General features: G+C 39.0%; 1 protein-coding gene across 1 annotated transcript in view; it reads right to left on the bottom strand.

Annotated features, from left to right (window-relative positions):
* RP1 (RP1 axonemal microtubule associated) overlaps positions 1-25,557 on the bottom strand; it is a 195,451-nt gene that overhangs the window by 85,662 nt on the left and 84,232 nt on the right. The window contains exons 7-16 of the mRNA XM_075214421.1: positions 16,277-16,428; positions 15,742-15,820; positions 14,936-15,011; positions 11,826-11,902; positions 11,705-11,736; positions 11,483-11,612; positions 10,151-10,254; positions 8,272-8,448; positions 4,487-4,699; positions 3,298-3,475 (exon numbers count right to left, since the gene is read on the bottom strand). Coding sequence (XP_075070522.1) covers positions 3,298-3,475; positions 4,487-4,699; positions 8,272-8,448; positions 10,151-10,254; positions 11,483-11,612; positions 11,705-11,736; positions 11,826-11,902; positions 14,936-15,011; positions 15,742-15,820; positions 16,277-16,428 — 1,218 coding nt within the window. The remainder of the gene's footprint in view (positions 1-3,297; positions 3,476-4,486; positions 4,700-8,271; positions 8,449-10,150; positions 10,255-11,482; positions 11,613-11,704; positions 11,737-11,825; positions 11,903-14,935; positions 15,012-15,741; positions 15,821-16,276; positions 16,429-25,557) is intronic.

Raw genomic sequence — 25,557 nt, 5'->3', positions numbered from 1 at the left:
ATCAATAACCTGCAATGTTAGTGTTAGATCTGTGTCCAATCTCCACAAATGCAGCTGGTTTTCCACAGTTAATTGAGGTTTTGTGTCCGCGTTACAAAATTCCATCGCGACACCATTTCTCCCGTAAAGCTATTCCCCAACTATACCAAAAAGTGTGTAAAAATGTAGAGATTGCGCTGAAAAATGCCATTCTGCCCACTGTTCACTTAACCACAGATATGTGGACAAGTGGAAGTGGCCAAACAAAAGACTATATGACTGTGACAGCCCACTGGGTTGGTCATTCACCTTCACCAGCAGGAACAGGAGCAGCATGTACACCACTACGTAACATTTGTCACAGGCAGGCCACTCTTTGTATCACCGGCTTCACTAACAGGCATACGGCTGACAATTTGTTACCCAAATTGAGAGATGTGATTGATGCATGGCTTATACCACTCGGACTCTCCCCAGGCTATGTCATTTCTGATAACGCCAACAATATAGTGCGAGCATTACAGCTGGGTGATTTCCAACACATTCCCTGTTTTGCTCACACCATCAACTTGGTGGTGCAGAGCTTCCTACGAAATAACCGTGAGGTGCAGGAGATGCTTTCGGTGGCCTGTAAAATTTCAGGCCATTTCAGGCATTCAGCCACAGCATGTAGGAGATTACAGCAGCTCCAAGAGTAGTTTAACTTGCCCTGCCACCAACTTAAGCAAGAGGTGGTAACTAAGTGGAATTCCACCCTGTACATGCTTCAGAGGATGGAGGAACAGCGCAAAGCCATCCAAACATATTGCACAAGCCATGACATTGGGAAAGGAGGGGGGGTGTATTTCACTCTTGCACAGTGGGGAATCCTTTCAGTGCTGTGCAAGGTGCTGAAACCATTTGAAGTTGTGATGTGTGAGGTGAGTGCAGACTCTGCTAGTTTGAGCCAAGTCATTCCTTTAATTAGACTATTGGAAAAGCAGCTTGAGAAAATGAAGGAGGAGCTGAAAACAAGCAATTCAGCAAAGTATGTTGGCCTTGTCGATCAAGTACTTAATTCTCTTCACAATGATCCTCGAGTTATTAAGATCTTGAACTCGGATCAGTACGTTTTGGCCACTGTGCTTGATCCAAGGTTTAAAACCTACATTGAGTCTTTACTTGTAAATGAGCGATATGTGAACTTTTGCAAGGAGCTATTGCTCAGCAAGTTGGCCGCTGAACTGGGCCTCGGCTTGACGACGTGTCCTCCTTCACTTTCTCAAGCTGCTGCTGCTCGTAAAAAATTAAATTTCCAAAAAAGAAGCAGGGAAGACGTGGGGGCAGACCAGAACAATTTAACATCTGGGCTGGTTTGAAGGATTTTTCAAAAAAATGTGTCACTTTGCCCATAACGCCATCCAATACGAGTATAAACATGCAAAGGATGGTGGAGGATTACTTTCAAGAGGTAGTTGATATGGAAATGTCAGACAGTCCCTTTGTGGTAGTTTGTCATTTGTTTTGCTAGCGGTGGTGTGATGAGTTCTAGCGAATAGACAAATATTACACATGATATGGGAAAGTGTGCCATACTCTGCTCGTCATCAAAACCTTCCACAGTACACCAGAAAGCTTGTCATTGACGTCATTCTCTGACCCACATTCTTATGTTTGCCGCAGTGCTGAATTTGACTATGGTGTCAATTGTGGACAACATAAAGGCTTTCCTCCTGTGTAAGTATTGGAGTCGAGTTTTTGCCCTCTCTGCCAAAAAATTCCGTCCTTCTCCTGCAGAAATATCACTGGGCCAGATTACAGACTGCAACCGGCTGCATTAAGCTGTCATTTACATCCAGAAACATAAGAATACACAATAGTACAGGAACTCCATACTGTACAGTAGCTGCTGATATCTCTCATTGGTCATGATTAAAAAGCAATGTAGCCACTCTCTACTTTTTATAACTTATCTATAAGCTACACCATCTATATGAGCCTCTGCTGTCCCCTTTTAATGACTCAACTTGATAATGCAGGCAGATACGGGTCCAGTGTGAAAGGTGGTGACCCGGGCAGGGGCGCACGCAGGGGGGGTTTCTGGGTCTCCAGAAACCCTCCCCCTCCGCTAAAAAGTGCCCTACATATTGGCACTGTAGTATACAGCAGCCGCTGCGCTGTCTAAGAAGCATCCGCGGCGGTGCTGTATTGTATATAGCACCGCCGCGGATGCTTCTTTGACAGCGCCGCGACTGTTGTATAATACAGTGCAGCCGAAACGGAGCTGCCGCGTGGGCGCATGTGCGGCAGGTCTCTAGGAATTTATTTTTTTTCCTCTGTGCGCCCCTGCCGGGATATTCTTGTGACCAAAGTGTGGGGTGAAGGGTTACAACATGGGTTGAAACCGTGTTCATTATCCCGTGGCTAACATGGGATTTAGGTGATATTTATTGTCAGCGTGCAGGCCTAAAAATAGTTTAGGCAGATCCTAGTATCCTCTAACTTTATGAACAAAGGCCTAACCCCAGTATTCTCACAGCTTCCTCAACTCAACCCTTTCTCTTTCTTATATAGCATACAGCAATGCATGAAACCACCCTTAGTGCAGTCCTTTCCTGGTCCATCACCTGTTTTGCCAGTCATGGGTATTGAATTATTTTAGTTCTAGTTGAAGCTTAGTTCTGCATATTTAATATTAAGGGGGGGGGGGACATGACTACCTGTTTATTTCTGACACAAAGTTGTAATGATTGATCTTCTGATTAAAAGGGCACTGCTTGTCCTAATATGTTCTGTGGTGGTGTTATATTGGCCCGGTGGATAGTTGGGAATGTGCTGCATGATTGCACTTACTATTCCTTCAGTATGACTAATCCGTGACAGTCACACATTTACTGCTATCAAGGTGTTCCCCCTGACCCTATAAACTTCACAACATTGTGTATAGGGCCCCTTCCTGAGCCAGAATTGAGATTTATAGTATTGAAGTGGAACAATGATACACCACTCCCGTAACAACCTCAAAGTTAATCACAGCACATGCTAGCTGTAATAGATAAAGACAACATAGCTCCCCCTTTATATTGTCATGGCATAAGTGATGTCATGGCATAAGTGATGTCATGGCATAAATGATGTCATGGCAGTGTGAGAGTTTTAGTTGGAGACCAAGTATGACAAAATACTCTTGACCTCCACCACAGTCAATGAAAGTTTTCATCTCCCAATGCTGGTTCATTCCAGTTGGCCAATCAAATCTGGGGATTAATCATTAACAACTATCAGTATGTTCCCAAAGTAAAAAGTCTATGGTCCAGGGACATGTCTGTGAATACGTACATTTGATGACTTGTGGGTAAAATACAATGTTCTTCTCTCCTGTATGTATCATTGGCTTTACGAATCCATTGGACAGCTGTCCGATATATATTCCTTTATTTCTTACACTTTCCAATGTTGCTGATCCATTTTCATAGTTTTTTTCAACTTTGAAATGACAGTAATCATCTCCTGTACCCTAATATAGAACCACAGATTAGACACATTAAAACAATTTCACTACATGTTGTAAATGCATTTACCTCTTAAAATCACAGGTGTCACAATTTTTAAGTTGAGGTGATTTCACAAGATATGTGTATAGGGTTTAGTGGTTTACATGTGTATAGGGTTTAGTGGTTTACATGTGTATAGGGTTTAGTGGTTTACATGTGTATAGGGTTTAGTGGTTTACATGTGTATAGGGTTTAGTGGTTTACATGTGTATAGGGTTTAGTGGTTTACATGTGTATAGGGTTTAGTGGTTTACATGTGTATAGGGTTTAGTGGTTTACATGTGTATAGGGTTTAGTGGTTTACATGTGTATAGGGTTTAGTGGTTTACATGTGTATAGGGTTTAGTGGTTTACATGCTTTCCTGATAACATTAAAAGTTGCCCTTGCATCAAACATTCCTCTTGCTATAATGAGCTGTCCTGACTGATTTTTCCAGTCATGTAAGTGGCTACACTGTGTAATTTTGTTTTAGCTTTCAAATAAATCATCTATTTTAGTTACAAACTCTTGAGAAATATGTTAGGGTTCAGCAGTAATGTGTTGGGGCTCAGTAGCAGTATGTTAGGGCTCAGTAGTAATGTGTTGGGGTTCAGCAGTAATGTATTGGGGCTCAGTAGGTGTTAGTGCTTCGTAGAGGTATGATACAGCTCAATAGTAGTATGATAGGGATCAGCAGTAATGTCTTGGGGTTCAGTAGCAGTGTGTAAGGGCTCAGCGGTAATGTGTCAGGGCTCAGCAGTAATGTGTTAGGGTCCAGTAGCAGTGTGTTAGGGCTCAGCAGTAATGTGTTAGGGCTCAGCAGTAATGTGTTAGGGTCTAGTAGTAGTGTTGTGGGTCTGTTGCTTGGTGGTTTCCATGAAATTAATAGACTGCCCCCAAGTTGTTCATGTTGTTAAATGAGAATCAATAGCTTGATAGTTCTTGCAAAATAGTGTTCCCACAATTAAAGGTTATTGATAAAAGATATACTTACTAGTCCATCGCAACTGCCATTTTTAATCTGCAGAAACATTCTGGGCTGTGTTACACTTTCAAACATACACACAGCAGGACCTGCTTTGTGTACTCTCCAGTAAGATTCCACATTCTGCTTTCCAGCACCACTGCAGAAGCCATCACGTCTCAGGCACAAGGCCTGGCTCCAGCTGGTTCCCAGCAAAATTATAGCACCATTGTGGAAAACACCCTTAAACATAAAACAAGTCAGAATTAACACTACTAACTACTATTAATAAAATGTTATTCATATCATTCCACATTCTCTCCCACAAAAAAGAACATTTAAAATAATGAAATATATTATTTTTCCAGAACATATGTTTGTTCTTGTGTACAGAAAATTTATAACATATTATTCAGGGCATGGTTCATGTACATTGACACTATATTACAGAGAGCTGAAGCACCTCCTACATCTTTAGTACAGTGTCTTCATGGGGCCTGATACAGGTCAATAAGCTGAGAATGCAGTCATTTGAGTTACTGTGACCTCATCACTACACTGTTCCTGTGTGTGCATCAACTAGTCCACACAATACAGCGTGGCAGATCAAGTCTGCTAAACTATAGCTTACACCCTGCCTGCTAAGTTAGAAAAGCACCACTCTGCAAACATGCAGATCTGGCACTTAGGCAAATTTAGGTGGCTGCCTAGGGAACCAATGGTTAGGGGGCATCTAAAACACATGGAGCCCCATGGAGAGCAAGCTGCAGACATCAAGGATAAGTAGTTGGCATCTTCTTACCTGTGAAGCTGCCTCTGCTGCTCCATCATGTCTTTGATGGACTGACAGTGTGGCACTTGGCTGTGATGTCTCAGCCAAGCACCACATCCCCACAGAGAAGCAGAGGATGCAGTTCCATTTCCTTACTGCTAAGGTAGGAAGCAGCGGTGATGGAGGGGAATGGTGGCACTTCCAAGGGGGAACTGGTGCTGACTAGGGTACCCCTAATGCTAGTGCCGACACTGCTAACATGACAACCTACTAAAGGGGTTTGAAATAGACCTATGTACAAACCACCCTGTTATTTCATGTATATTATTCAGCTCAGTAATATACAATGTTTGCAATATATTAATTTTAATACTAGTAGCTTTATTTGCTTAGTAATGGCAGACATAATAAAAAACCTGTCACAGGGATGAAAAACATGGAGGTCAGAGAATGCCACAAATAAAATGTCTGTCTTGTATTAGGTTATCTTTTCGAAATGATGTAATATACAGTATTATAGTCACAATATACAGATAACACTCCTTGTGCTCAATAGCACAGTTACTGTAATTAAAGAGTAATATACATTGATAAAAGATGTGCTATCAGAATAATAGTTATCTGCATCCTCACTGTTACTTGCTGCTCTGTTTCCTTTCTCACAACTAAAGAAGCCAATCAAAGTTCCCTTAAATTCAGTGAACTGGCTGTGAAAAGCAGCAAATTGCAGCACTCATTGCTTGTTAGCTGTACAGGGAGAAATTGATGGGAAATTGGGAATCAATGGGAGGAATCGACGGGAGTTTGCAATAATGCATGGAATCACCTCATACTGGTCATTAGATGGGGTCAAGAGAAGGGTCTCTTTTTTGAATGCTAGACACCAGAATGATCTCTACTTTGTATACGTGCCACTACAATGGCCTCTGCACTATATACTAAGATTCAATCCCTGCTTTATATAATAACATCAACATGGGCTTTGGTTAATAATCAGCGATCAGCCACAACAGTAAAATCACTTACAAGTGAAGTGAATAACATTGATAATCTCATTACACCTGTCAAGTGGTGGGATATATTAGCAAGCAAGTGAACAGTCAATTCTTGAATTTGATGTGTTGAAAGCATGACAAATGGGCAATAGTAAGGATCTCAGCAACTTTGGTAAGGGCCAAATTGTGATGGCTAGACAACTGGGTCAGAGCATCTCCAAAACGGCAGGTTTTGTGGTGTGTTCCCGGTATGTAGCAGTTAGTACCTACCAAAAGTGGTATAAGGAAGGACAAACAGTGAACTGACAGCAGGGTCATGGGTGCCCAAGGCTCATTGATGTGCATGGGGAGCGAAGGCTAGCTAGTCTGGTCCAGTTCCACATAAGAGCTACTGTAGCACCAATTGCTGAAAAAGTTACTGCTAGCTATGATAGAAAGATGTCAGAACACACAGTTCTGACACAGCTTGCTGAGTATGTAGCGGCATAGCCACAGACCAGTCAGAGTGCCCATGCTGATCACTGTCCACTGCAGAAAGCGCCTACAATGTTAGCTGTGAAACCTTGGGTCCTGGCATTCATGTGGATGTTACTTTGACATGTACTACTAACCTAAACATTGTTGCAGACAAAGTAACCCCTTCATGGAAACGGTATTCCTTGATGGCATTGGCCTCTTTCAGCAGGATAATGAGCCCTGCTACACTGCTAAATATTGTTCAAGAATGGTTTGAGGAACATGACAAAAAGTTCAAGGTGTTGACTTGTTCTCCAAATTCCCCAGATCTCAATCCGATTGAGCATTTGTGGTATGTGCTGGAAAAACAAGTCCAAGCCACGAAGACTCCACCTCACAACATCATAGTGCCAGATACCACAGGACACCTTCAGAGGTTTTGTTGAGTCCATGCCTCGACAGGTCAGAACTGTTTTTCTGGCAGCACGTGGGGGACCTACACAATATTAGGAGTGTGGTTTCAGTGTTGTGGCTGATCGGTGTAGTTTCCTCCAATATGGGCTCTTGCTTTATGAACTGATGATCCAAATTGGTTCTTGTAATTTTGTTTCTGCCTTGTATTTTGGTCACTACTATGGACTTAGCCTTGAATATTGGTTACCAGAATAGACTAAGCTTTCAATACAGGTCATCAGATAATACCATGTTTAGCATACTCTTTACCACATGGAGCTCTGTATTGTATTCTAGTCAGATGTTGCTGTGGTGTATTTGTATATAGCACTTTAAAATTGTAAACCTTGAATAAAGTCACTGACTTTGTAAGACCGTGCCCACAACCCAGTTATCTGGTATTGCTGCTATGTGATTCTTCTGGATACAGCAAGCGGCCTGAAAAAGGAATCAGTGATCTCTTGAGTTTTTTTCCCCAGCGAACAAAAGAAATAATTCCAGAAACCTGTAATTTCTCCAACACATATTCTAGTTTTCTAGTCGTTTCCAATATTGTCACATTATTATCTACTTTTCTCATTCCTCTTTTCACTTTTATGTTGTTAACATATAAATACAATTTAGACTGACTTTAGCAGTTGGGTGGATCATGTGAAAAGCGCCCTAGATACGCATAGTGCAATATTCCCACAAATATCACATTAAATACAATTTTATTATATAGTAAATTATTACCATTGGGCCTAACACACATGGGTGTTGAAATTGTGTTGTGTTGTGTTCTTAGGAGCATATTCAATTATGATTTGCGCCCACGATTACGTATAGAGCACCAGGCTCTATACGAGTAGACTTTCCAGGTCATAGGGCAGCAAAGTTTCCACATTGTATATTAATCTGTATATTAATCTTGCACTGGAGTTCAAACCATAGAGTCGTGACATTGTGTTGTGCTCAGTGCAGTCACAAAATTCAATTTAATTTTCAGATGTATCCTTTCTCCTTTGTTCAGCTTTCATATATACCACAACTTTAACAGCTGCATGAAAGCCACATAAGACATTTTACATATATATATATATAGACATAAAACAAGACTGGTGCTTGTTAATTAGACAAATATGGAAGACGTAATGTACCTTAACATGTACAGCAAATTCTTTGGAGATTTCAGCATAGCTTCCAATGTTATCATCTACTGGGTCACCATCACTCTTAAAGGAAACGGTCATGCCCGGAATTCTGGTTGACTCCAAAGTAACACAGCGGTTATGCTGAATATGGACCTCAAGCTCACATAGAATTCCACTGTTGTCCTACATGAAAATAATAGCACAAAAGCAGAGTAATAACAAACTTGTCAATATTTCTAAATTATTTCTAGGGCATTTTTGCGGGTGATAAGACTTGTCTTTGTTTTGACCAACACAACAAAGCGGTACCGTTGGTGATAACATTGCTATCACCAGCGATAACTCCTGCTGGCAATAAGATTTACTGGCTTTCCCCATTGAAATTTTCCCCATGCATTTCCATGAGTAAGTCTATGTAACATCTAGCGCACTTGTATTGCTGCCATACCTTTAAACTGTTATCGCCATCCTGAGATGAAATGAAAATCCTTAAAAATGTCAAATTAACCATTTTTTTAAAATTCAATAATATTACAAAAATTTTATTAGATTTTTAAAATAAATTCAATCATTTTTTTTATACAGTCTTTTTTAGTGGAATTGAGGATCAAATCTGGATTTTCCATTCCATTGCTCATGCACAAGTCAGGATGCCAGCTCACATATGTGCACAACAACAGTGGGCGGAAAATTGGTAATTTTTGTTTGACACACTGCGATAAGTGATTTGCTGTGCATCAAAATGACAAGTACCATTAGGAAGTAACAAGAGGGAAGGGCTGTACATATGAATGCAAAAAAAGGTTGTGCACCTATATGTGTACATATCTATAAATGTATGTTTATTAATCTAGATATGCTGCTCCTTGTAAGTTTTACACTTACTAAATGACGCTGAAAAGGACTCATTTACTAGCATTACATTAATATATCTCAATATTATAATAAGCAAAGTCAGGACACAATAAGCCCTCCCCTTCAACCACCCAAACCACACCCATACTCTTTCCTGCCTACTTTCAGGAAAATGAGCCATGGAGTATTTTATATATAATAAAAACATAATGGACCTGATTTAGATTTGGGCAAAAGTCGATTTGTGCCATATAAAAAATGCAAGGCGTACCTTAGCCCAAACTATAGCCCATGTGCAAAATTCTGGAGCTAATGATGATGACCATGGCCGTATCTGTGTGGAGTTTGTATGTTCTCCCCGTGTTTGCGTGGGTTTCCTCCGGGTGCTCCGGTTTCCTCCCACACTCCAAAAACATACTGGTAGGTTAATTGGCTGCTATCAAAATTGACCCTAGTCTGTCTCTCTCTGTCTGTCTGTCTGTGTGTGTGTTAGGGAATTTAGACTGTAAGCTCCAATGGAGCAGGGACTGATGTGAATGAGTTCTCTTTACAGCGCTGCGGAATCAGTAGCGCTATATAAATAAATGGTGATGATGATGTCCCCATTTTCACATAAATTATCATGCGTGCAACTCAAAATACAGTTGCAAAAATGTAAACGTATGAGGGTATTTTTGTGTACACGCAAATGGTACAATTTTTTTTCTGTTTCAATATAGATTACGCTCAGTATGCTCAAATAGAATGTGGTTTATAATGACTTAGGTAGAAATCATAACATATTTATCAATATAGTAATAATAAGAATATCCTACTACAAAACTTTACATCAAACAGGTGATACACAGCTAACACAATCTACTGTCAGGTTTATTAGGAACTCTAATGAACAACATTTGCCAAGTTAAAAAAAGAGCTATTGCCAATGGAGAATATTTAAGACAACATAGTTAAGCAAAACAAAACCCAAGTTTCATGGTGGTTGGGAAAGAAAATTATTTTATATTGTATTAAAATGAATTCTTCATACCATTGCAGTGACTTTTCCCTTGTCAATTGCCAAAGCGAGATGTCTGATGTGATGACTTCTGAAAACACGAACCTTTCCTCTTTTAACCAACACATCAAAAAAACCTGCAGGTTTTTAGAAAAGTTAGAATTGTCTTATAAAGTATGAGAGGTAACCTGTAGTATACATACAGTAATACAACAAAGGCCTTTACATCATACTGTAGAACAGTGCCATGGAAGTGCTTACACGAAGAGGGCTGCATATATATTGGAATTATATTCATTGGGCAATACTACCAAAAAGTGATGTCATATGATAGAGTCTATGGCAGCTGTAATAGATGGTGGGGGCCCTTATTGGGCTGCATCTAGCCACCACTTGGTCAGCTCAGTAATGTTATCCTCTTTCCTCATGGGTGGTATTAGTATTGTAATGTATGTACATAGTTTAGTGATGGGGTTTTCCAGCCTCATGCCCCATGTCAATGCCAGTTTGCATCAGTGACCCTACCTCATCTACAGAGCACCTTTGGCCAGTGCATCCCAGGGTTTAGTGGGTGGACATTCGGAAATGGTCCTGTGCGCATACAGGTCTGAACACAATAGCTTATCAACACAGTTCATGTTAATATTGGTATAATTATAGGCTCCACACCATCTCTCCATAAACCTAACTCTTCATAAAACACAGTCCTGCACAAGTTTATAAGTGATAATAAAAATCCCACAGAACTAACATCCCACAGTACATTGATGTTAGTTCCCAATAGCTGACACTTCATGACTTGTGGAAATTACACGCCATCCCCTGTATACTGTCCACTGTAACAGAATGTTCTGGACTCACTATCATACTAACAGTACTACTACGCATCTGTTACCATAGTAACGGTAATGATGTATGCCCCAAGTTGTTCTAAAGAACAAACCAGGGAATTGAATCTGCCCTTAAAAATCTAAGGGGTGCCTGATGGGTTTAACCGTTATTATATGTGCCTGCTCCTCATCACACTGATCCTTACAAGAAAATGAATGATCCATTAGTGAATATGGATCTCTAAACAAATAACGCAGCATGTGAACTGCCCATTATATTTAATACTGATCTGGACATTGCCTAAATGTACTAAATCTATGTAATGTTGTTTTATCCCTGGTGCCACAAAAACATTTTTTTAATTTCAGACTTATCCCATAGATTGTAAACTTGCAAGCAGGGTTCTCTTACCTCTCTGTCTGTATGTATTACCCAGTATTGTTTTATTAATGTTTGTTCCCAATTGTAAAGCGCTACGGAATTTGCTGGCGCTATATAAATAAATGTTGTTGATGATGATGATAGTATATATACCGTATTTATCCTTCTTGTCTCCGAGAGCATCCACTCTGCCTTCTGGAGTGAGCCGGATGAATTTCCTTGTTGCTTTGCAGTAGAGCTGCAAACTGTTTTCATGCTGATACTTCCATTTCTCAGCATTCCACTGATAAGAGACATATAAAAAACAAATAATCAACTCTATTCCTTGTGCCTTAGAAAACGGTATGATCGTAAACCTAGACACATTTACTTTACCATTTCCTTTTTCTTGACTTCAAGTTCGTGCCCTTTTGAATTAAAAACATAATATCAGTAAATACAGTTATTTTCCTGCACAACATTGGGATAAGTGCTGAGATTTTGTTTGGATACTTACTGGCTGGGAAATCAGCTTCATCTGAGATGGAAAGGTTCCTTACTATTTTCCCATCCTCCTCTCCTTCATCCAGCCATCTAGATAGAACACATTATAGAGGAACTGTCACCAGTTATAGATTTCTTCCTAACAAGCATTGTATTAGTCAGAACACTGTGAGCCCTACGCTTGGACTACTTCTATAGGTGCAATCTCCTATATTTTGATTTATCCAGACAGGACTAAGGGGGTAGATTTACTAAAACTTCAAAAAATAAATAGTGGAGGTGTTTCCTATAACAACCAATCAGATTTTAGCAATCATTTTCTAGAATGTATTAGGGGGTAAATGTATCAAGTTGAGAGTTTTCCAGCGGGTTTGAAAAGTGGAGATGTTGCCTGTAGCAACCAATCAGATTCTAACTATCATTTTGTAGAATGTACTTAATAAATGATAGCTAGAATCTGATTGGTTTTTCAAACCCGCTGGAAAACTCTCAGCTTGATACATTTACCTCTAGATGTGAGATGGGCAACACGATACACTTCAGGGGCACACGGTGTGACCCTCTAACATCCACAAGGGCCGCACATTTCACTGAATCTCAGTAATAAGTTAAAATAATACATTTAATGAAAGAAAGACATTTGTAATAACTTATCAGGAGACATTTTAAACACGTTACACGCTATATCCAACAAATCTGACAATAAATTAGGTAGCGGCTGTGGGCCGCAGGTGAAGGGTCAGAGGTCCATCTGTTGTCCATCACTGTACAAGATAAATCATATCTAGAATCCATTTTTCCTTCTCAGAAGTTTTAGTAATTCTCTTAATGTCTATGAGTCAATATATCTTGAAAGATTCTTTTCCTAAATTGAGAGGTGATTCAGATTGTGGGTTTTAATAACAGATTTTGGGAAGAATCTCTAATCCCATGTGATCGCTTCATGTTGTTCTTTTAACAGTCACAGATTTTTTTCAATTATTCACAACGTTTTTTGTAAATAAAACACATCTCAGAATTGGATTATGAAAAATTACAGGGACTTTTACAATGATAACACTATTTTTAATGTCAACAATTTGAACAAATTGTGTTGCATGAATATAAAGTCAGATAATATCCTAATATTAAGCTGCGGAACAACAAGTCTTAGCAAGATTTCATTAGTTGCTTTCTCAGTCGTGCCGGCCTGTGAGAGGTTTCTGCAGCTCAAATATTCTCTTAATGAAAAGTTTAAAAGCAAACTGCAATTATATGTTCATTATTGTCCGCCAACACCAGGAGATATATGTAAATTTAAGCTTATATCAAATGGAAACTTGTCAGAAATTGTTTTTTAATGTCTACACTTCAAAATGAGGCTTTTATATACATGCATTACTCCAGGTAATCCATACGTGAGGAAAAGTGATATCTTATTAAATGATTAATAAATAACTGTAGGTCAATAATGTGCCAAGCAGAAAAAATGATCTCTTTAAATAATAAAAAAGCAACTATAAGAGAGATTAGTAACTTGTTAATAATATTATTATTGTTATTATTATTATTATAGTTTCATACAGGTCTGAGGCATATGTTACAAGCTTAAGTGTAAAATGTCATTTAACACATATGGTTTGAGGTGTCTTCCCCAGCAACAGCAGGAGGTGTCTGCAATCAGGAGAGGTTACAGAACATCTATTGGGATCTCCTTTTAAAGGCAAAGGTAGAGTGTTGCCTGTCTGTCAAGCTAAGCATGTGGGAGGAGTCTGTACTATAAAAGACTGAACTTGGCAATTGTGCATGGGAACCGTTGCCAGTTAGTGGCCGGCTAGTAGTTAGGGAACTGCTGTATAGCCAGACGAAGGTTGTCTGGTGTCGTCCTGACGTTTGATGCATGATTGTGATGTAACAGTAAACCACCATTTTGGTTTGCAACAAGAAGTTGTCCATGTTGCGGAAATATATATATATATATATATTATATAAATGCTTAGTGGCGTCTGTGTGTGTGTGGAAAAAAACAACCAAGTTGCAGCGCCACCAGCTGGGCAGAGTTAAACACTGACCTACTAAATTCTTAGTGTGTGTGGGAAAAAAAATTCAAAAAGGGCTGAAATTTAGTAGGGCTCAAACTCATTTTCGTGAGGTAATTTTACCTCATGAACACACATGTGTAGAGGCGTGCGTTAGTGTATGTGTGTGTGTGTGTGTGTGTGTGTGTGTGTGTGTGTGTGTGGAAAAAACTATTTTCTCAGAAAGGGCTCATCCAATTGACCTGAAATTTGGTATACTGACATTATTTGACAAAAAAATTAGAATAGTCAAGTCAGTTAACTTCCATCATCCCCCCTTCCCCCCGTGGGAGGGGTAGTAAAGGCTAAATTTACGAGTTGAGGGGTCAAACTCATTTTCGTGAGGTAATTTTACCTCATGAACACACATTAAAAAGGCCGCTTGCGTCGGGAAGTAACGCTCTTCCCCTGAGGAGGCCTGGGCTAGGCCCAAATGCATGACAAGAACCTTTTTAAGACCTTAAGTAGCTTGATTTGACTAGAATGCATGAGTATCATGCACGGGTTAACATGTGTTTATATATATATATATATATATATATATATATATATATATATATATATACATACAAACACACACAGTGCAGTATATTTACTAAACGGCGGTTTTGAAAAGGTGGAGATGTTGCCTATATCAACCAATTAGCTTCTAGCTGTCATTTTGCAGAATGTACCAAATAAATGGTAACTAAAATCTGATCTCTACTTTTTCAAACCCGCCATTTAGTAAATCTAGCCCAGCGGGTAAAGTGGAAATTTAGAAGTGGCCATGGGCAGGCTGGTGGACAGAGGGGCATCTGCCCCCTGGCTGGTCCCATGGTGGGCTTCCTTGGGCTGGGTCAATGGGCTACCTGCAGTTTTTTTTTTCATTTAAAATGAAGTATCCTGTGCCAAGTCTTGCCCCCTAGTCTAAAATATCCCAGCAAGCCCCTGCAATTGGCATTTATGGAAAATGTAAGCGATATTTATATATATATATATATATATATATATATATATATATATATATATATATATATATAAAATTTAAAATAAATGAAGAAATAAACTACAGTTTGTAACTAACCTGTAACAGAAAAAGGTGTATTCCTTGTCTTTTAATTCATCATGAACTATCACCTTCTCCAGGTACCAGCCATTACCTATAAAGTCAAAGTAGTACATCATGCGAGACATAAAGTAAAACTCAATTTACTTTTATTGAACTCATGTTGAGGTGGCTAAACAGTTCCAATGACAAGGGATACCATAAAGAAAATCCATTCAAAATCAAATTAAATAATTAAAAGTTTGTTTATTTTTTATAAACACAATTTGAAATTACCATTTGCTGTGTTGATTTTATCTTTCAAATACAACCAATAAATAGTATAAAAGATTTTTCTTAAATAAGTTGATGGCTAAATAATGAATGCAATTTGGGTAACGGTTCATAATTTACAATATGCTTTTAAACTATTTGTCTTTAGATTTAATACATGGGTTTGATTCCGACCAATGCCCTATCTGTGTGGAGCTTGTAACTTCTCCCTCTGTTTGTATGGGCGTCCTCTGGGTGCTCTGGTTTCCTCCAACAGTTTAAAAACATACTGGTAGGTTCTGACACAAGTGTGTGTGGAGGAAGGGAGGAGGGCGGAATTTAGACTTTAAGCCGAAGGGGCAGTGACTGATATGAATGATAAAAAATTATCTGTACAGTACTGCGTAATACGAACTGCACTATATAAATAAAAAATAATAAACCAAAGTTTTGTGAGTAGATTAGTAAAAATCAAACTATTGACCAAAAATCATCAATCTGCTTTTTCACTAAAGTTTCACTCAAGTGTCGCATTTAGACAAACTAAGAATTTGAGATTTTATGCTCCTTACCCGGTTCAAGTCCATCATGACCTATGATGACTCTGTGTATATCACTGAGATGCACGGCTTCCAGGAAGAAAGTATCAGTCTGAGCAAAGTAAAAGGTAAAAGACAGAATGGGATTTCAATCCATTTCACAATTCTTCTGGCGTATTATTGCAATATACTGTAAACGTTTTGGCATACAGTTGGATTAAAGGGGTAACATATTTTCAAATTGTATTATAATAAAAGTTATGTTATGCTATTGTATTGATTCGTAATAATATCATGTTCTGTGTTCCTTGTGCATTCTAATTGTGGCAAATGTTTGACAATGGAATCCTTATTGTGATTGTGCAGCAGGAAGCAGGGTGATCATGACACAAATGGCGTCACTTGCCCTTCAGAACTATTACATATTGGTATAGTTGAAAGTAGATTAAGTGTACAGTTTTATTCTTGCATTTTGCATCCAGTAAGTTGTTCGTAGACCTTGGTGTCTTGCTGATAACTTTTGTTGACATTTACAGAAAACATAGAATGAATGTTATGCATTACTCACTTGTCCTTTAATAAAAGGGTTTGCCTGATTAGATTTCAGCAATGGCCTGGAACCCGTATCACCATATTGCCCATGCAGAGACATGTAGACATTGGCTTCTGTTCCCGCATTCCACAGATCTCCAGTTACAACGTGAATTTTGTACTTTGTCACTAGAAAAGAAAACACGTGGTAGGTTTTTATAAAGAATATTGTAATATTGTGAAAGTGTAATTCATTAATCGACGATTTACAGGTTGACAACATTAGTATCTAATCTTCAGTGCACCAACATATCTAAACCTTATGTAGGGATCTCCCAAAAAGGGACCAGGGAGCGAAAACCCAACATATAATGTAGAGACCAAACCTTTGATTGAGGCCTATCTCATGCAAAGTGTTTTAAAGGTGGAGAAAGATTTGTTTGGTGGATGGAAATTATAAGATGAGTGAAATTTACAAATTTGCAAAAATTTAAAAAAGTGATTGCGTGATGAGTTCAATAAAGACTGATGGTCTGAAAGCTGAGGGAACAAGGATGTATGAGTTATATCGCTGAGAAATCTGGTACCACCTGCCGGCCATGGGGAAGAGAAAGACAGGGCAAGACCCAGGGTAAAAGAAGGATTGCCAAAGATGGGAACGAATGGGGAGGAGCCTGAAACCAATTTGTAAATCTTGTTAGCGCATTCCTAAACACAAAGAGATGAGACTTTGTCGAGGTGGGACAGTGGTAGCCATAGAAGCGAATACAAGGTAGGCAGGTTAAGAAATTCGGCTTATAATAAGACCCATAATTTAGTTGGGCAGGTCACATTCCATTGGACATACTGAGCGAGCTGCGCCACTTTATAATATCTTTTAAAGTTAGAAACAGCTAAGCCGCTGCCCTGGGAGGTCCATTGTAGGATTTTAGAAGGACCATTGTGTTTTTTTTGGTCCAGATAAATGCTGAGGTGGTGTGTTGAATAAATGTGAAGGTTTGTGGAGAGATGCGGATGAGGAGGGCCTGGAAAAAATAAAAGAGACTAGTGAGAATTTTCATTTTAACTGCATTTATGTTTCCGACCCAAGAGATATCTTGTAGGTGCCAGACGTTTAGATCATTTTTAATATTAGATAGGAGCTGGGGATAATTTGCTTTGTATAGCCGATGATAGTCTTTAATGACAGCAAGAACGGAATGGAAATTGAGATTCCAAGGCCGTTTTGATTGAGAAGGGGGGAGATAAAAGTCCAAAACCTCCATCTTTTTCGGTATTAATTTTGTACCTGGATAAAGAGCCATAAAACTGAATGTCTGTCAGAAGAGCAAGGAGTGAGCCCAGTGGTTGAGCAATAGTAAGAAGGATGCAATTTTGTATTCAGAATTACCAGACTTAATACCGAAGACATCCTTATCACTGCGGTACTTAACACTTTGCACAGCAGCTCAGTGACCAAAGCAAAGATAAGAGGGGAAAGCGGCAGCCCTGTCTTGTGCCATTACTAATGGAAAAAGAATTGGAGACTATGCCATTCCATGAATGGCAGCATATTTACCAAAGAATCTAGTGTGGGAAATGATATGGAGCATGAAAGGCAAGGAAATCTGATGAAACACCTTCCCTGCATCTAATGGTAGCACAAGGGATGGAAGCTTGCGTTTATTAATAGTGTAGATTAAATCAATAGTACGTCTTATGTTGTGCTGGGTATGATGGCTGGGGACAAATATGTTCTGTTTGGGGTGAAATAATTAAGGGAGAAGGATGTTCAATCGATTAGCCTGAATCTTTGCAAAACAAATACTAAAATAGTAAAATACTAAAGTAAACATAATACGACTACATTTGTCAAATATTAGAGTTCAGTAAGTAGCCACTACAATTTATACTACTGTAAATTAGTAGTAAGCGTGGTTGGGTAAAATGAGATAAAGCAATAGGACAAAGAAATGAAGTAAAAAATAAGAGAGAGAAGAGGGGCAGTATATGAAAAGAGACTTACAGGAGAAGGGAGAAGAGAGAGAAGGGAAAACAGAACAAATGTCCTGTGGACTAGGGAGAGCTATTACTGGATAGCTACAACATCCCACTGCTCATAAACTTCAGAGACTAGATCAGCTGTATCTGACAGAGAGATATGAAGTAGCCTGATGACCCAGTGCCCGATGACCTTTTTTTTTTAATATAACATTTAGTCCCTCACATGGTCTGAAGTGTAGGAGGGTGGGCCATGTGTGGAGACCTGAGGCACTGGACTGTGCTGCCTGGGATTATCGGGGGTTGACCCAAGCATTGGTGTGCTTCCCGGTGGCTGGCCCATATGAGTTGCGCTGCTGAGCAGTGATCTGTTCCTCCCTGCCCATCCCACCTATCTCCTTTTCTCCCCATTCTATCTTCCACCCACTCCCCTTTCTTCCCTTCCTCACTCCTGTCCTATAAACCCATTCTCTCCATTGGCACATGTGGCTGGTCAGATGTCCAGGATCAGTATGGGTCTTGAGGGGAAATAATTATTATTATTTGGAAGGGTTGTATTATTGTTAATTGGGAGTATTAATGTTATATGGGAGCTGTTTTGGTGGGTATTGATTTTATGTAGAGGCTGGTGTAGGAAGCATTATTGTTAGTGGGGGTATAAATGTTATGTTCTTGTCACGAGCCGCGGTGGTACGCCACATCCTGGCGTGATCTAGCAGCCGGGCGCGTGCTCTATTTCTGTGCTCTGTTTTTATTCTTTAGGATTATCCTTCTTGCATAGATGCAGGATGGTGTAGTGACATCCTCCAACTCCAGGGGGAGCTCTCATATTATTTAAACTGGTTCATTTATATTTTTATACATGCTTCCTGGTTATGTTATTACCTATGCTAGTTCCCAGCTAGTAATTAATTAGCAGCCTCTTGAGGCTCATTGTCAGCCCTGTCCTCCTCCTTTCTGATTTGTCCATCATAGTATTTAAGGCAGTGAGGACTGGGCCTCACTGCTGGTTATAGTTCCTGCTCTGTGCATACTTACCTGCTCCCTGCTCAGTTCCACTTCTCTGCCTTTGGATTGATTCCGGGTTTTGTTGTACTGGCTGGAGGGGTTCCTAACAGTTCTCTGTCGTGAACCTAGAGAACTTACGGTTATTTATAAGGGTTAATCCATCCTATAATTGTGGGGAATAAGGCCTAAATCATAACTGCAGTGGAAATATGGTATATCAAATGAATACATTGATAAATTGAGCTACAAAAGTGTAACATGTGAAGTCAGAAAGTCTGTTGTGTGTGTATTCGGTGACTCTGCACATCTCTGTGTTAGAAGATAGCAGTGTCACCTGTGGCAGCTTCAAAGGCCCCTGTGGTGCGCTATATCCTTGCATGGGATGGAGTTTTGACACCTGAATAAACTTTTAGGAACTGCTCAGCATGGTGTCTAGCTCAAGAGGACCATGTGCTGACTGGCTGTATTTTATAATAATAATTCAGTTTTAAAATATGCCACTTAAAATCAATAAAAGTAGTGATCATCCACATATTCCGCAATAGCATGATGAAGGGCAGCTCATATGTCAAATTAAGAATTCTGTCACACAGAGAAGTTGAGTAAATGAGTATAAGCTCAACTGATATCGTGTAATAGGCCTGTTTGGTATCAATAGATGGGTAAATTCATAGTGGATCTACTAATAATAAATTTGGGTCTGTGTGATGCTCCACAGAAAAGTTAGGTCACATAGTAGATTTGGGTAGTAAATCAGGCAACATGCAAATGGTGATCGAAAAAGTGTCACAGACCGCAAGCCATGGAGGTGGGGACAGGTGTGGAAGTATCTATAAAAAGATGAGACCAGTAATCAACAAGTTGTCAGTCTTTTGGGAAAATCAATCCACATTGATAAGCTGTCCATCGTCCAAGCCATTTTCCCATGGCACAGATTATACAACTCATGTAAGTGATACTCTGACTTAAATCCCTTTTATTTTAAACTGTTTTGCTTATATATGTTATGTCAATTGTTTATTGGTTTTTTATATCTGAATGCCCTGTACCTTTATAGATTTTATATACAAATGTAATAAGTGGCACTCTTGATACTCTAACAAATCCATTAGCCTGTTAAGAAGAATATAGGTCTACCAAGTTAACCCTTTGAATGCCGATTTGGGATTTGTTAAAACATTTCACTAACAAGCCTAGTGTGTGCTTGCATTTGCATTGTGTAACAGTCTGGTGGTGTGACAAGTTAACCCTTTGATGTCTATTAAATATGGGGGCGATTAAATTAATGTTAGGCAAACTGGGAAAAATATGCATATTTTTTAAATCTGAATGCAATTAATTTGACATTAGTGCAGGTTGGGGGGAATTAAGCCTATTTATTTAATGTGTATGTTATTAACTTAATGTCAGTGCTGGTTGGGGGAAGGAGGTCTGTTTACTAAATATGAGTGTTGTTAAAATAATGCCAAGGCTTGTTGGGGAGATATACCTATTTGTTAAATATGAATGCTATTAATTTACTTGGGGGCTTGTTGGGGGTAGGGGCATAATTACTAAATGTGTTTTTCCTTAATTTAATGTTGGGGGTGGTTGAGAGAGGGAGTGCTCACTAATTATTCAAAACTGCAGAAAAGATAAAAAGAGAAAATGCAAAAAAGAAAAGATAAATAGCACAGATCTGCATAGTCTACAACTGGCCGGTTCTGGTGGGACAGTCCCAATATGTGGAACTGTACCGCATGAATTTTATTCCAATTTCAGAGACAGTTGAGAGGTATGTTCCCAATTAATGCTCCTCTGTTCATGAAGGGTGAGCCACATGCACCCAATTCACTGCTGCCCTTAAAGGGGGACAAAATTAAGCAGACTAGAATTATGCAACATTTTGCCTTCCAGCTGTAGTGCAGCTATCTGCTTCAACATTTTTGGTATGCTGGGGCTTGTAGTTCCACAATTACTGGAGCATGTTTTGGGGCAGAAGGAGAGCTCTTAGAGCGCAATGTGCATTTGTTTTTATTTTTTATTTTTCCATGAAGTACATTTATTGATATGTTATGAATGTCTACTGTACATACAATAAATTTTTACAGTTGCTCCTGATTCCATACAGATGTAATAGCATGCACACACAGCTGTCCTCACTAGTAATCTGCACTTAGACTAGACCTGTAGCTGGAGTAAGAGTTACAGCTGAAAATCAAGTACCTGAGAGATGCCCAGAGCTTGAATCGGGCGCAGGTGCATGCTCTCGAGACTGACACGCCCTTACTGTACATTGACTACAGGCAAACTCCCCATCTCCACCCTGTTCTCTCCCTGAAATTGTAGACTGTATTAAGTGTCAGGAATATCCACCTCTAGCCACTCCCTGATTTAATATCTTATCATATATTTACACCGTCTAACACTAGATCACCTCTATTCTATCAGAAAACCTCTCCTAACTGCCTTTACCAGTCACAATCCGCACTCTGTGCACTCGTGACTTGGAAGTGTTTTACTGTATGGGGTTACACATGATTCCAGCACTCAATCTTCCTCTCATATATAGCACAGGTTACAGATTTGCAGGATCACCCCCCCCCCCCCAAACAGCACTCACACAATCACACTCACTTTGTTTTTGCCACCACCTATTGAATAAGAGCAATATGACCTCAATTTCCTGTCCCACACTGGCACATAGAGATCACTCCTTATTACACACAGTTTAGCAAGGCACACACCAGCAATCAAAGGCTTAACACTTAGCCCCTCAAGGCTCTATGACACAAATGTACATGCAAACAAACACTCGGCTTGGTATACAAATGTATTCACAATGCACACCTCAGCATTTAAAGGGTTAGCATGATTAAGCAATCTATCTCTTTAAGACAGGCAGTGAATGTGTTTAGAGCAATAAGGACATCACCATTAAATTTTTAGATTTAATATACAAAAGGTACAATGCTTACAGGTAATAAAACAACTAAATTGACATAACATACATAACAAACCAGATTTAAAAAAGACAAAGTTTCAGAATATAAACTTAGATGAATTGAATAAACTACACCATGGGAAATCGGCTTGTAAAAATGGACAACTTATCAATGATGATTGATTTCCAAAAAGACTGACGATTTGTCCCTTCACAACACAACAGCAAAATGATATGGGGCAGCATTCACAAGGGCAGTGCGGATGCTAATGTGGGGCGGAAATGTCCTCTGGGTGTCACCTAGGGTTTGTTCAAAACTATTCCTAAGTTTTGACCTGTCTTAACTTTTCTCAGCTATATCCCAGAGACATAACTCCCCCGTCAATAAACCAGTGATAATCTCCTGCACATTTAAATACCAAACATTATGGAATTATAAAATATGGCATACCTTTCGCAAAGACATGTGACTACTGTTGTCCCATGGTACCGCTGGTACCTATAATTCACAACCCTGGTGGGGTTTTTGCCCCTCAGTATGGAGTGGCACATGGATTTCCCAAAATATGAAATATGAAGGCATTTCCTTTGGAGTTCATATTTCTATATACCTCCATAGACAGCCTTCATGTTTTGCCTTTGTCTAGAAGATTCTCACCTCGACACATGGCCTTCCTTAATTTGCACCTAGTGGTTATTTTGTTTTTACAATACCTATTGAAAGGACGTCTCCTCTAATTAGGAAGTGGAATACATGATCAAAGACAATGAATGTCTGTGATCTGCATATCTTAAGTTGGATTCCTCACAGAGGGTCTGCTTAACCTAATTACCTCCCACTGGGCTAATTGACCAAATGATTTAAAAAGAAAACAAAACTTTTATCTGAGGGAAAATCATATTCATTTATATTTATCAATTTAATATTTTATTTGGGGCCCTCATCCTGACACCATCCTGACATTAAGTATTTTTTCCACTCCGAAGAATTGATAGTGACTGCGTTCTGTGGCGTATGGTCTGAGTCACGCCATGCGCAGAGGAATTTTGAGGATTGTATGCACAAAAATGCTGTTTATGTCCCCTAATGAATCAGGCCCATTGTGTCTGTGTAGGGTCCCATGCGGTCTTAATCTGACTCTGAGTACACCCACAAGTGTGCCTAAAATGTCTGCCACCGAAAAAAGTTGTGTACATCCTGATTTGAACCAACAAAGTCTCAAAGTGCATCAAAGCTGAAAACTGCAATCCCACTTCTAAAAATCACTCAGGATACCTGTAAGAAGACACATTGGGGTATATTTACTAAACTGCGGGTTTGAAAAAGTGGAGATGTTGCCCATAGCAGCAAATCAGATTCTAGCTATCATTTTGTAGAATGCACTAAATGAATGAAAGCTAGAATCTGATTGGTTGCTATAGGCAACATCTCCACTTTTCCAAACCCGCAGTTTAGTAAATCTAGCCCATTGATTGGTTTTGATTCAATCTGCTTTTAATAATTTGCGGTTTGCTAAGTATAATGTGATCACATGATATCTGTGATATCAAGTATCATGTGATCACATGGCATCTGAGGAGTTTCCTGATTGACTGGCTTAGGAGAAGGACACTTTCTTTGCAGTGGCAGCCATATAAATCTTAACCACAAATTCTTCTAACAATTAATATACATTATAATTTGTCATCAAATTGTACAAATACAAATAATCCAACTACAATATAAATTATTCCCATTGAGAGTTCAATTTAAATATCAAAAGCAACATGTTGTTTGTGTGCTTGAGGTCATATTGCTAGTGACAATCTAATGCTAGCTGAATAGAAAACAGCAAATATGTCACATTTTTTAAGTAGTCTCGTGAGATAAAATATCTGACTACATTTTAGAAAAATCTGCTCTCATGGTTTTACAGAAGTCATCTCTAGAATGTATGGGGTTTTTTTGTAGCACAATTGGACAGTCAATGGATTATTTATTAATGAAAATAAATTCAAATCAATATGCTCTTTTATTAAAAAAATGTGTTCCAGGCAAGTTCATTGTAATGCAAAGAGCATAGTAAAAATAGCCCAGTTTGTGCCTCTACCTATTGACAACCATTATGTGACTTTGCACAGTAAAAATACATTTCTAGCTGACCAATAACAAATAGCTAAGTCAATTTGTTATTTTGAACAAAGTCCAGCCATAGAAAAGTTCAGAGGAATATGTATTTAGGAATGAATCAGTTAGAAAATAGTGTTCTATGCATAGATCATTGGAAGTTGGAGTTACAGTAATTGGGTTTTCTGGGTAACAATGAACTAACTTGAAATAAATTTGAGCTTAAGTGGGACTACAAGTAAATAGGAGTGAAGCATTAGTATTTTTCACAGCAGAGAGTCAAAAAAAAATACTTGGTAAACCACTGACTTTTGGTTCTATGTTAGTTTAATAATTAACTGAAATACTTGTTTTTATTCAGAAGCTATTTTATAATGTAATATTGATCATGAAGCATTGCTGGCATAGCTAAGATACATAATTTGTTTCAGCTTCCATTGAATACAGTGAAGCAGGACAGTGGCAGTGATTATTACTACAACAGTCACCGCTGTCACCAAATGCAAAACAGAGTTTTTCTTGAACAATTACATTCAAAACTCTTAAAATAGATGTAACTATAGGGCAGGCAGCTAAGTGGGCCCATTGCAGTCCTTAAGGTCATGGGTCCGGTGTAGATGCCACCTGTGCTGCTCCAGCCCTGCTCCCTTCTGCCAGCATGGTGTTCGTCCTCATTAGGGAGCTTAATGAGTTCCTGCTGTGTTACCACCTCCAATTCAATGCATTAAAGCCCCAGAATGCTATGCACCAGAGTCAACATTTTAAGGTCTCAAATATTATATTCTGCTCAGAGGAGAAGTGGACTCTGAAGTTGCCTTCCTCTCTGATCAAAGCGACGAGGAACAGAAAACAAGAAAGGGTGGACGACCAACAATGTAAGGTAAGAGGATAGCAGGATTTCCCTAGAAACTTTGAGAATCTTCATATAATTTTGCTATGCGTCCACACATTTTCAGTTATACCCTCTGCTCTGACATTACAGAACAGCGACCTGATACGTTTTATTTACTATTGCATTACTACTGTGCAGAGATAAAGTGCAAGAGGTAGTAGTCCAAACGGTTCTACCTTGCTCAGGAACTTTTCAAAGGCCCACCTATCAGGACAATTGCCCAGTGTCTCCTCCTTGAGGTAGGATGAATTTACCTTTTATTTAATCACACTTTTTTCTGATTGTTTTCCTATCAGTCTTTAGATATGACATATGGCATATTTGGCACGTGAATCTAGTAAGGGTCAGTGTTTTTCTAATGGATAATATTTAATATAAATAAGCCCATAAAGTTCAATGAAGAGTAGA

This window comes from Mixophyes fleayi, chromosome 5, assembly GCF_038048845.1.
Source record: "Mixophyes fleayi isolate aMixFle1 chromosome 5, aMixFle1.hap1, whole genome shotgun sequence".
NCBI lineage: Eukaryota > Metazoa > Chordata > Amphibia > Anura > Limnodynastidae > Mixophyes > Mixophyes fleayi.
This window is presented reverse-complemented; position numbering and strand designations above follow the sequence as displayed.